Genomic DNA, 13151 nt, shown 5'->3' with positions numbered 1-13151 from the left:
GAGCCCTAATACATGGCATAAACAGAATACGAACCATAAGTAACAATGCACAAACACCAGAAGAGAAACTAGATAACTGGGAGCTCCTAAAAATCAAACACTTATGCTCATCAAAAGACTTCACCAAAAGAGTCAAAAGACAACCCACAGACTGGGAAAAAAATTTTGGCTACGACAAATCCAATCAGTGCCTGATCTGTAAAATCTACAAGGTACTGCAAAACCTCAAAAACAAAAAGACAAATAACCCAATTAAAAAATGGGCAAAGGATACGAACAGGCACTTCACCAAAGAAGACATTCAGGTGGCTAACACACATGAAGAAATGCTCACAATCATTAGCCATTAGAGAAACGCAAATCAAAACTACAATGAGATATTATCTCATCCCAACAAGGCTAGCATTAATACAAAAAACACAAAATAATAAATGTTGGAGAGGTTGTGGAGAGATTGGAACACTTATACACCGTGGTGGGAATATAAAAATGGTACAACAACTTTGGAAATTGATTTGGTGCTTCCTTAAAAAGCTAGAAATAGAAGTACCATATGATCCAACAATCCTGCTCCTTGGAATATATCCTAGACAAATAAGAGCCATCACACAAATAGATATATGCACACCCATGTTCATTGCAGCACCGTTCACCATAGCAAAAAGATGGAAACAACCTAGGTGCCCATCAACGGACGAATGGATAAAAAAATTATGGTATATTCACACAATGGAATACCACGCAACAATAAAGAACAATGATGAATTCATGAAATATAACATGGAGGAATCTGGAGGGCATTATGCTGAGTGAATTTAGTCAGTCACAGAAGAACAAGAATTGTATAAGACCACTATTATAAGAACTCAAGAAAAGGTTTAAACACAGAAGAAAACATTCTTTGACGGTTATAAGGGTGGGGAGGGAGGGAGAGGGGTATTCACTAACTAGACAGTAGACAAGAATTATCTTAGGTGAAGGGAAGGACAGCATACAATACAGGTGAAATCAGCACAAGTGGACTAAACCAAAGCTAAGAAGTTTCCTGAATACAACCAAACACTTCGAGGGACAGAGTAGCAGGAGCAGGTGTCTGGGGACCATACTTTCAGGAGACATCTGGGTCAACTGGCATAGCAAAGTTTTTTAAGAAAATGTTCTGCACCCTACTTTGGTGAGTGGCGTCTGGGGTCTTAAAAGCTAGCGAGTGGCCATCTAAGATGTATCATTTGGTCCCAACCCACCTGGGGTAAAGGAGAATGAAGAACACCGAAGTCACAAGAATGTATTATCCCAACAGACAAAAAGGGCCACATAAACCAGCGACTGCATCAGTCTGAGACCAGAAGAACTAGATGGTGCCCGGCTATCACCAATGACCACCCTGATAGGGAACACAACAGAGAGTCCCTGATGGAGCAAGAGAAAAGTGGGGTGCAGAATTCAAATTCTAGTAAAAAGACCAGACTTAATGGTCTGACTGAGACTGGAGGATCCCCGGAAAGCAAAGCCCCCAGACTCTCTGTCAACCCAGAACTAAAAACCATTCTTGAAGACAACTCTTCAGACAAAGATTAGACTGGACTATGGGACATAAAATGATACTCATGAAGACTGTGCTTCTTAGCTCAAGTAGATACATGCGACTAAATGGGCATCTCCTGTCTAGAGGTGAGATGAGAAGGCAGAGAGGGTCAGGAGCTGGTTGAACGGACAGGGGAAATCACAGGTGGAAAGGAGGAGTGTGCTGTCACAGTATAGGGAGAGCAGTTAGGGTCACATAACAATGTATACATTTTGATATGAGACTAACTTGAATTGTAAACTTTCACTTAAAGTACAAAAATAAAAAAAATACATATAATACATATATATAATTATAGAAATGTTTGCTGTAAATACAAAAAGTACTTTGGAAAATAATTACTGGGCTTTGGGGGTAGGAGCGCGTGTTGGCAGTCGGAAAAGACTTGCCTGAGGAAGTGACATTTAAACTGAGTCCTAAAGACAAGTTGTGGAAGAAGAGTCTGGGGGAAAAGGAGGGAGTGTTCCAGCAGAGAAACAGCATGTGCAAAGGCCTTGAGGCAGAAAGAAAGCATATATGTGAAGTCCAGAAAGGAGGCCAACATCTGGAATGAATTGAAAGAGGGAGAGAGTTGTCAGGGATGTAGCAAGGAGGCAGCCCGTGGAGGACCTGAGGCCCCACTGTTTGGATCTTATTCCAAAGACCACTGGGAACCCCAGAAGGGATTTAAGCAAAGAGATGAACATCAGATATACATTTTGAAAAGATCACTCTGATTGCTGCTGGATGGAAAACAGTGGGTGATGAGGACTGGGAGCCATTTTTGGAAGGCCAATAAGGAGGCCACTGTCATTGTCCTGGTGGTGCAGTGGTTAAACATTCAGCTGTTAACCAAAAAGTCAGCAGTTTGAATCCACCAGCCACTCCTTAGAAATCCTATGGGACAGTTTTACTCTGTCCTATAGGGTTGCTATGAGTCAGAATTGACCCAATGGCAATGGGTTTGGTTTGGTTTTTGGGTCATTGCCCAAGTGGGATATTGTGGTGGCCTGCCTAGGCTGGCGGTGGTAGAGGTGGAGAGAAACATGGTGGGGAGGGGGTCAGGTGGGGCCCGGAGCCCAGACCACCAGCCACTCGACCCTCAGAGGGGGCTCCGGGGAAGAGTCAGCAAATGTTTTCTATAAAGGGCCAAATAGTATTTTCCATTTTGCAGGTGGGCAGGAAGGAGCTGATGTAGTAGATCTGATGTTGCTCTTTAGCAGGGCTGCTTGCAAGGTTGACCCTTGGCTGGTGTCTGGGAACTTGGTTTTTAAAATGTTCCCTGCAGTCCTAAGCGGTAAGGGTGTTTTCTATGCCGGGGGAAATGAACTCCTCAGCTCTATACCAGTCTGCCCAGACTGTTTGTACAGGCTGTGTGATTCATGGTGGACACCTGAGAGTCTGGAATTTGGAGGATTGTGAAGGATCAGCAGGCAGAGAACACCAGCATGGCAAGCCCCTGGTGAAAACCTGGCAGGCCAGGGTCTCAAGCAGGCCTCCCCTCAGCAGAAACACTGCACGGTGTTGCTGTATACTGATGCTGCAGGGAGGAACACATTCTGTGGACCCCTCCTTGCGGGAGGCAGAGAGCTAGGAAGTCTGTGCTTGGTTCCTCCAGACTCTGCCTGATGTCTTTTCCTTGCTGATCCACTGTAATGAACCACAGCCATGAGCATAGCTGCTTCTGAGTCCTGTGAGTCCTTCTAAAGATCACTAAATGTGTGGGTGGTCTTGGGATCCCCAACACAGCAGATCATATGATTTCTGTCTCAATTACTCAACTTTCCCCTTGTAGGGGTAAAGCAGAGACAGATAATATGTAAACAAATAAGCGTGACTGTGTTCCAATAAAACTTTATTTACAAAAACAGGAGGAGGCTAGATTCGGCCCTGTGCTCTAGGAAAACACAGGGCTCTCTGAATATACTTTGAAAATCACTGACTGAATTCTCCTGAGGTCCAGAAGGGGCAAGAGAGAAAGAGCTTGTCCAAGGTCACTTGAGATCAGTCGCAAAACCAGAAGAAAACTGACATCCCAACACCCAGCTCAATGTACTTTTTACTACTCCAAGCGGCTCCTCCATAGAAAAGCTTTGCTAATAAGCACTGGCCTGCTAGCCAAAGTCTAAAAGGAAAGAGATGGTGGGAAACTGGGATGATTAGGGCACAGTTCAATGGTGAATTGCCTGGGTCACACTGTTGCCCTTGGGATGTGTGTGTGTCTTTGTGTGTGTGTGTGTGTGTGTGTGCGCGCGCATGTGCACGTGTCTCTGTGTGTGCATGTACGTGTGTGTATTTGTGTGTAGGGCTCTAAGATCATTGGTGTCAACTGGGTTTTCCCAAACCTTTTCTGATTATCAGAATCACCTCTGAAGTTTCTTAAAAACAAAGATGCCCAAGTGCCATCTCTGACCCACTGAATCTGAATTCACCAGGTGTGGGCCTGGAATCTGCATTTTTAACAAATTCCAAGGGATTCTGATGATCAGCTATGCTTGTGTACCTCTGGGTGGTACTCAGAACCTCTTGACCAACTACCTTGAGGACCAGGAAAAAAGAAGCCCCTGAGCAGAGGAGAGAATAGGAACTCTACCCCAGATTAAAGCAGAATGTTTGAATCTAAAAAAATACACAGAGCAGTGATTGTGGAAATAGATTTTCCAAATCTGCTTCTTCAACTGAGCCTTTGCCATTGGAGGTTGACGTTGGCAAGGCCAGCAGTCAGGAGCTAATTTCCTTCTTCCTAGGGGTTCTCCCTGCATTTCAGGATGCTGTCACTAAGTACGTGGTGGTGTCCTGAGCCCCATGGTCAAAACAGGCAGGCCTCTCACGGCACAGCAACAGAGACACTCCAACAGCTGCTTTAATCCACCATAACAAGGCATGTCTGTGCTGCATTACCCAGAGCTCCACAAACACTCCCACCCGAGTCCCCTAACAGGGCGGCTGGAAGCCACCAGCCACAGACGTGAAATTTTTTACAAGTCTCATGTTCTGTTTGAAAACTTTATGCAGATTCCACATAGTGCTGCATGATCTACCTATTATTGTGGTAAAATACACATAACAAAAATTTGCTATTTTATAATACATGAGGTCGCCATGAGTCAGAATTGACTCGACAGCAACGGGTTTTTTTAATTAGCACTTGATCTTTTCCCTAACTAAAAAAATTTTTTTTTTTAAACCCATTGCCATCAAGTCTCAGGGCCCTGGTGGCGCAAGAGCTCAGACTGCTACCCAAAAAGATGGGCAGTTCAAATCCACCAGCTGCTCCTTGGAAACACTGTGGCGCACTTCTACTCTGTCCTATAGGGTCGCTATGAGTTGGAATCAACTCAACAGCAAGGGGTTTGATTTTTGGTTTTGATCCTTTTTCAGGTTAAAAAAATGCTATCTTAACCATTTTTAAGTGGACAATTCAGTGACATTAATTATATTCACCATGTTGTGCAACCATTACTGTTATTCATTTCCAAAATGTTTTCTTCACCCCAAACAGAAACTCAGTATCCCTTAAGCAATAACTCCCAATTCCCCAGTTTTCCTAGTCCCTGGTGGCCACTGATAAACTTCAGTCTCTATGCATTTACCTCTTCTAGGTATTTCATCAAAGTCGGATGATACGATATTTGTCCTTTTGTGACTGACTTACCTCACTCAGCATTATTTTTTCAAAGTTCATCCATGTTGTAGCATGTATCAGAACTTCATTTCTCTTTATGGCTGAATAATACTCCATTATATGCATATACCACATTTTGTTTATCTCTGTATTTGCTTTAATAAGAAAATGTGTGCCTCCCCCTCCGCTCACATATCTTTGAGTAAGATATTCTGCACAGTGGAGCTACCTGGAGACCTTTAACAAATACTGATGCCTGGGTCCCACACCCAGAGAGGTGATTTTAATTAGTGTGGGATGTGGTCCTGGCATTGGGATTTTTAAAAGCTTCCCAGCAGATTCTAGCAAGTAGCCAAGGTTGAGAACCACTGGACTAGTAACATTTCCTGGTTTCAACCTCTTGTTTAACATACTCATAGGTACTTGACCATATACCCACTTAGGGAAGTTTAGGCCTAAACAAATACCATTCAGTATTCAGAAAAACCACTGCCTTACCAAAGACAACTAACAGGTTAGCCAGTTTACTCCAATTATTTTTTTTCCATGAGCTAGCCCTACCATTTTACTTGGATCCACAATCAACATCCATGGAAGAAGCAGTCAAGAAATCAAATGACGTATTACATTGGACAAATCTGCTGCAAAAGACCTCTTTAAAGTGTTAAAAAGTAAAGATGTCACTTCGAGGACTAAGGTGCGCCTGATCTAAGCCATGGTATTTTCAATCGGCTCATATGCATATGAAAGCTGGACAACAAATAAGGAAGATTGAACAAGAATTGATGCCTTTGAATTATGGTGTTGCCGAAGAATATTGAATATGCGATGGACTGCCAGAAGAACGAATAAATCTGTCTTGGAAGAAGTACAGCCAGAATGCTCCTTGGAAACGAGGATGGCGAGACTTCATCTAATGTACTTTGGACATGTTATCAGAAGGGACCAATCCTTGGAGAAGGATATCATGCTTGGTAAAGTAGAGGGTTAGCGAAAAAGAGGAAGACCCTCAACAAGTTGGACTGACACAGTGGCTGCAACAATGGGTTCAAGCATAACAACGATAGTGACGATGTCACAGGACCAGATAGTGTTTCATTCTGTTGTACATAGGGTTGCTATGAGTTGGAACCAACTCAGTAGCACCTAACAACAACCTCCCTACCAAGAAAATCAATTGCCAACAAAGACCCAGCTTTTCTCACCGAGTTGCATCACTTCGGGGATCTGTGATTCTGGCTGGCAAAAAAAGGAATGTATTTTCTCTAACCTCCAACTCACATTTAGTATTTCCTTAAATTATGAATGTAGGCAGCAAACCACAGTCAGTTGGTACTATAAACTGTATATAAAAATCCCAGATATTTTCAAATCACATTATCAATATCTTAAAATATCATCTATGCTCATTACTGCTTTGAAGTCATGGTAGTTATTGGGCCTGCTAATGAATCTTATTATTCAATGTACTAATGAAGAAGCACATATATTACCATGCCACAAATTGGCCCTCTTTAATGTTTTAGTAACTGTATTTCAGTATATTTGATTTCCTATTAATTTTATCTTATACACTTAAAATTATTATTCTGAGAAGGGGTCCACAGGCTTTTGACGGCCAAGCTGTGACCCTCCATGACTGATAGCACAGACATGTAGGAACCTTCCCAGGTGTGGCAGGTGACCTTGGTCCCCAATTAGTAGCTCTTACCTGTGGGTCAGAGAGTCGGGAGAGGTCAGGATACAGATAGAACTTGATGCCTTCGGAGGCTCCGGGCAACGTTACCCCTCGGATCAGGAGGATGAGAAGCATGACGTAGGGGAATGTTGCAGTGACATAGACAACCTGCCGGGGGAAGAAAGGAAGGAATCAAGCAGGGGCGACGGTGGCAGGCAATGCAGTGTACCGGTAACTCTCACTCAGGAGCCAAGGCAGAAGCCCTGCATCCCCAACAGCCTGTTCTCCTATCTCACCTGGCTCCACTTTCCTCTCCAGTGCTGGTTCTTCAACAGGTACTGACTGAGAACCTATTATGTTCCCAGCATGGTGCTTGGGAGCAATAATTTGCAAACATTTGTGACCATAACCCACAGAAAGAAATGCATGTTATATCACAACCCAGTGTACATATAGCTGAAAACAGGCATTTCACTAAATTATGGGTACTCTTCCATGAAGGACAAGCTTCAGTGTTTTCTACTGCACTTGATTTCATTTTCTTTAAAAGCTGGTCATGATCCACTACATCTATTTTATAATTCACCAATGGGCCAAGACTCACATTTTCAGGAAAAACACTGCTCTTAAGGAAAATCAAGTTTTCATAGCCAAAGGTAGGACAGGATGGGGATGGGCATGGGGACAGGCATGAAGATGGGGTGGGGATGGGCATGGGGATGGTCATGGGGGTAGGGGTGATGGTGAAATGGGCATGAAGGTGGAGGGGGATGGGCAGGAGGGTGGGAGTAGTCATGGGGTGGGAGTGGGCATGAGGATAGGGATGGGCATGGGGGTGGGGAAGAAAGAGAAGAAGGGAGGAGAGGAAAGGGAAGGAAAAGAAAGGTAAACCATTTGGGGCATGACAGAGTCAGCATTTGTCTGGAAGCATTTCAGGTTGGTCTACATGGAGGTAAATGATTAGACACAATGAACCTGAAGGGTCCTTTCCACCCAGAAATTCTGTGCAAGAATGGGGACAGTGAAAGAAATAAAAACCTTGCCCGAGCTACCTTGCACAAGAGTGGTTTAGAAGGAAGTGGCACTGGCCTCTCAGACTGCTGGGGTTCCTGTCCTGGGGCTGTGTGGTGTGGCCCACACCCTCTGCTTGAGGTCCGTGCAGGACTCAGTGTCCTCCCCCTCCTGATATGTTTCCATTATCACATCCTCTGTTCCTATCACACGGTTCTCTCCTCTTTGCGGATTCTGCCTGTTTCATCTGTTCAGACCAGCAACTTGTCACCATGTGGGGGCTACGGACCTTTTTGAGATTCTGATGACAGCTGTGGACCCTCTCCCATCCCCAAATGTGCATAGATGCAGATCTGTGTACAAGCTCTCTGAGGGTTCAGACACTCAAGCTCCCCAGATTAAGGACCTGCTCTAACATCTACTGTCTTAATTCCTCTCATTCGATCTAGCGCCTCACTTCTTTTCAACCCAGGGTTTCTTTTACCAGTGGCTCAGTCCTTTACTTGTTCCACTCATTCATTCATTTATTCACTCATCCACCTACTCACTTACTCACTCACCAAGTCAAACACCCAAACCACATCTATGTACCAAGTGCTTAGCTAGCGAATGAATCACAGAATGGGAATTTCTGCTTCAAGAGGCTTCCTGTATGATAGAAAAGAAGAATTTGCAAACAGTTAGAGAATTGTTTATGAGTGTAAACAAAGGAGAGAGCACAGAGAAGGGAGCAGCTAACTACAGGGGAAGTCAGGGAAGGCTTCCCAAAGGAGGTGACCCAGGTGTTGGGCTGCAAAGGATGAGTAGGGGCTCAGGAGCCAGAAAATGGGGATGGGAGGAAGAAGGAGATGAACAAAATTCCTACTTTACATGCTGTAATAACTTAACATGTTATAATAACAACATTTTACATGTTGTAATGTTGTAATCCACCGCTCATCTGTCAGTTTGTCGTATACGAAAGGTGGACAACGAATAAGGAAGACCAAAGAACTGATGCCTCTGAATTCAGATGTTAGCAGAGAATACTGAATATACCATGAACTGCCAGAAGACCCAACAAATCTGTCTCGGAAGAAGTACAGCCAGAGTGCTCCTTGGATGCAAAGATGGTGAGACCTCATCTAACATACTTTGGACATGTTATCAGGAGGGATCAGTCCCTGGAGAAGGACCTCATGCTTGGTAAAGTAGAGGTCAGCGAAAAAGAGGAAGACCCTCAAAGAGACAGACTGACACAGTGGTTGCAACAATAGGCTCAAACATGGCAACGATTGTGAGGATGTTGCAGGACTAGGCAGCGTTTCATTCTGTTGTACACAGGGTCGCTGTGAGTCAGAATCAACTCGAGGCACCTACCAAAAACGTTGTAATAATGTAATAATAGGTTGTAATAATAAGCACTTTACAGGTTGTAATAATAGTAGGCTCATTTATTCAGCACGTCTACACACTAGCCATTCATTCTTTGAAGAGGCAGGATTTCCCTCCTTTTACATAAGAGAACCTTGAGAGTCAGAGTGGTCAAGTAACCTACCCAGGGTCACACAGCAAATGAATGGTGGATGTGGGATTCACAATTAGGCCTGCCTGACTTCAAGGTCAGGTAGTCAATCATCAGGCTATGTACCTAACCCTTAAGATAACAATGCAAACTTGGTACTATTTTCCCCATTTTAGAGGTAAGACTGTCAGAGAAGTTAAGTCACTTAGTAAGTGACAGAATAGGGATTTAAACCCAGTTCTCAATACTAGGGAATTCAAGTAGCAGGGGTGGTGGTGATGGGTCCTGTCAACAAGACCTCCAATCTACAGGGACAGCCACTATCCTCCCCCTACTTGCCACGCCCTGTCCCCACCATTTTCAGCATTCCTGTTTCCAAATTTCCCATCAGTTCAATAACACTTCATGTCATCACTACAAACAATCCCTTACTGGCATATACGATGTAATCCAGAAAAGGTGAATACAAGTCAGATACGTAACAATCAAAGAAGAAGCCAGCAATCAATAAGGGTTGATGGTTCCTGCCCAGAGAGCGAAAAGTGCTATAAAATCTCCAATTTCACTTAGCTTTGTAGGTGTAATCTGTGATAGATCTTCAGCATTTCACAGAAATTGCTTGATTCCTTTCCCAGGCTTAAGTCTAGTAAAAGTTGAATTGAGGCTAAAGATCTGTTGCTTTCATTTAAGGATTTCTGCTTTTGTCTCGATTGAATGGCAGAAGTTTAATAATTGAGAATGTCCAGGACCTAACCTGTTCCATATTAATGATATTTCTGGGGTTAGCTATCTTAACCACCAAAGTTCACAAAATTTAAGAAAAAGAATGTTACCATATAAAACATAAGAACAACTGAAAATCATAGACATTTGTCCTTCATCAGTAGGACCACCATGATGTCACCGAACCTGCTTGTTATGTTCTGCATGGTCTGTATTGAGTGGACTGGGTCACTGGAGCATCATTAAGGGGTCACTTATAACCTGGCCAAATGCAACAACATCATGCCCGAGGCATCACATATAGCAGGCTGTTCTTCAACTACTAGAGTGGCATAATTTATTAAACGGCTGATAGTTATTTTCAACCTTAGACTTGCTTAGACTTCTAAATTGATGCTCTACTTCTCTAGTACATTTAGGAGAACATTCCGTCCACTGATATACACACCTTCATGTTTATGCTCCCTTTATAAAACCATCAGGGAAATAAAATATGCAAATGAATCACCCGAAGACCACAGGGCAGATGAGTGAGGCTGCCAAAATGAAACCACTGGCTGGCAGGCAATCAGAAAAAATCATTCATAGGCTGACGTTCAAGAGCCTCAAGTTAGGGTACAAAAGGTGACTTAGGGGCATTGTTACGTAACGCACAAACAGGGAGGGTCGTACAAATGTTGAAAATATGAAGGCTAAGGGCAGCCTGCATCTGTCACTTGCTTGTCTCAGCTCTCCTTAAAGCCACTTCTGATCTGTTTCTACCCTTGGCCAGGCCAGACACTTGGATGTCATCTTTGATTTGTCCTGAGAAAAGTGGCAGACTGTCGAAACTGAAAAGATGTCTGCAGATCTTGTCACCAAGTGATTGCACATATATGACAAGCATGCTGCCATTCACCCCTCCTGTGCTCATGCCAGACATCACTAGTTAATCACAGCGTTCTTTGTAGCTGAGCCTGCATACAGCACTCAGAACCCTCCACACAGCACTCCAGGAAGCCCCTATAAACCACTGGGATGAAACCCACCTATTTGCCACCCTTGATCTAGTCCATTCTCAGCATCTCCTCCAGGTCCTTAGTCCTCCGGACCAGAATGGTAAGACCCAGCCCTTGCCCTTGAGGAAAGGACTGCTGAATGTGTGCATGAATGAATGAGACTCCTGGGTTCATGAGACCCACATATGGGGTGAAACTGGAAAAAGAGGCTATAAAAACATATTGGAAAAGTGCTCTCAGAGTGTCTGAGGAGGGATTCTGCCTCCTCCTGTCTGTGGAAGAAGGCCTTGAGCCGGGTGTCCAAGGACAAGTAGGAGTGGGCGAGGCTGAGTCAGGCAGGGAAGTCGAGGAAGTAGCCAAGGATGTGGAGTCAGGCACAGAATGTTGTCCCCTGGGACATCGAGGAGCCTCCAGGTTGTCATCCAGGGGTTCAAGCTAGTTAGCCTCACCGCTGTCATCACTTACCCTCATTCTATCAGTGACCAGGCCCAGCCAACACATCTCCAACTATTATCCCCCTTCATCCCCCCCACCACAGCCCTACAGTGCCTTTCTTCTCAGCCACGCTGACAGCCGTACTGTCCACACCGTGGTGTGAGTTTCAAAATTATGAATCTGGCATGTCCTGTTCCTGCTGCTCTGAGTCTAACCTCCCCAGATTCCCATTCAAGGTTTGGGATCCAGTGAAATGGATTGGGTTTTGGAGTCAGATGGCCCTAGATTCAAACCCTGCCTCTGCCCCAATCTGCTGTGTGACCCTGACTGGTCTACCTTCCTCCAACCACTCTGCTCTGGACCAGGTTCTTGTGGGCCATTCTAGGCTCCTTCAGGCCTCCTTGCCTTTTCTCATGCCTCCCTCTGTCTACAGTGTCCATTCCTAGCTCCTCTGCACCCTGACATCCTGCAAGGCCCACCTTATGAGTAGAGTCTCCTGCAGTCTGCCCAAGGCTGCCACCTCCGTGGCATTCCATTGTATCAGCATTAGTCCTGTGTATGTCTGAGTCCCCACAAGGCTGAAGACTCCTCACAGTGAGGGATCCTGACTCCCCAGTTGAGAAATCATTGTTCTTTCCATTTTATGGGTCAGGAAGCTGAGGCTCAGAGTGTAGATTTAAAGTACATGTATCTTGCTGCAGGAGCTCTCCTTTACCCTATAAGCTATACTGTCTGCCCAGATACTGTTGACGGGATGAAGTGCCAGGTCCTACCTGATCTCATCCCATATTCATCACCCTGGTCACTCCCACATCGTTCCAGCACCAACAGCTATCTCCACCCACTGTCTTATTACCTTGTAAGTTCAAGATTTCTAAAAGATAAGTTCCACAGGGAAGGGATTTGTGTCCTTTATTTCCCCTGTTGCATCCATGGTGCCCAGAACTGGTTCATAAGACCAGTACCAGTTGCCATCAAGCCAGCCCTGACTCATGGTGACCCCACGTGTGTCAGAGTAGAACTGTGCTCCATAGGGTTTTCAATTGCTGATTTTTCAGAAGCAGTTCACCAGGGCTTTCTTTTGAGGTGCTTCTGGGTGGACTCAAACTGCCAACCTCTTGGTTGGCATCTAAATGTGTTAACTGTTTACACCATCGAGGGACTCCAAAGAAATGCCCAATAAACATTTGTTGGATGAAGAGACCAACAACCAGGCTGAGCTCTGGAATTCTGAGGCTGGACTACAGATCTTTAGACTACCGCTTTGTGCTTCGTTCATATGAAAAACTGGATCCGTATCAAAGGGGACTTAGAAAATAAAATCAAATTTTAAGAGGTGTGACAAAAAGAAACAATCTTTGCCCAAAGTCCTTCAAATGGGGAAAAGACAGTCTTTTTAACAAATGGTGCTGGCAAAACTGGATATCCATCAGCAAAAAAAATGAAACAGGACCCACACCTCATGCTGTATACAAAAACTACTTCAAAATGGATCAAAGACCTGGATATAAAGCCTAAAACTATAAAGTTCATAGAAGAAAAAATAGGACCAACACTACAGGCCTTAATACACGGCATTAACAGGATACAAACCATAACCATCAACGCACAAA

The 13151-nt window shown here is 44.3% G+C and overlaps 1 protein-coding gene across 1 annotated transcript in view; it reads right to left on the bottom strand.

The window, feature by feature from the left end:
* The window catches only part of SLC6A11 (solute carrier family 6 member 11), a 187180-nt gene that overhangs the window by 95522 nt on the left and 78507 nt on the right, over positions 1–13151 (bottom strand). Inside the window, exon 6 of the mRNA XM_004368330.1 lies at positions 6901–7035. Coding sequence (XP_004368387.1) covers positions 6901–7035 — 135 coding nt within the window. The remainder of the gene's footprint in view (positions 1–6900; positions 7036–13151) is intronic.

The sequence above is a fragment of the Trichechus manatus genome, unplaced genomic scaffold (assembly GCF_000243295.1).
Source record: "Trichechus manatus latirostris isolate Lorelei unplaced genomic scaffold, TriManLat1.0 scaffold00001, whole genome shotgun sequence".
In the NCBI taxonomy this organism is placed as follows: domain Eukaryota; kingdom Metazoa; phylum Chordata; class Mammalia; order Sirenia; family Trichechidae; genus Trichechus; species Trichechus manatus.
Note: the sequence above shows the minus strand (reverse complement) of the source record. Positions and strands in the feature narration are given on the sequence as shown.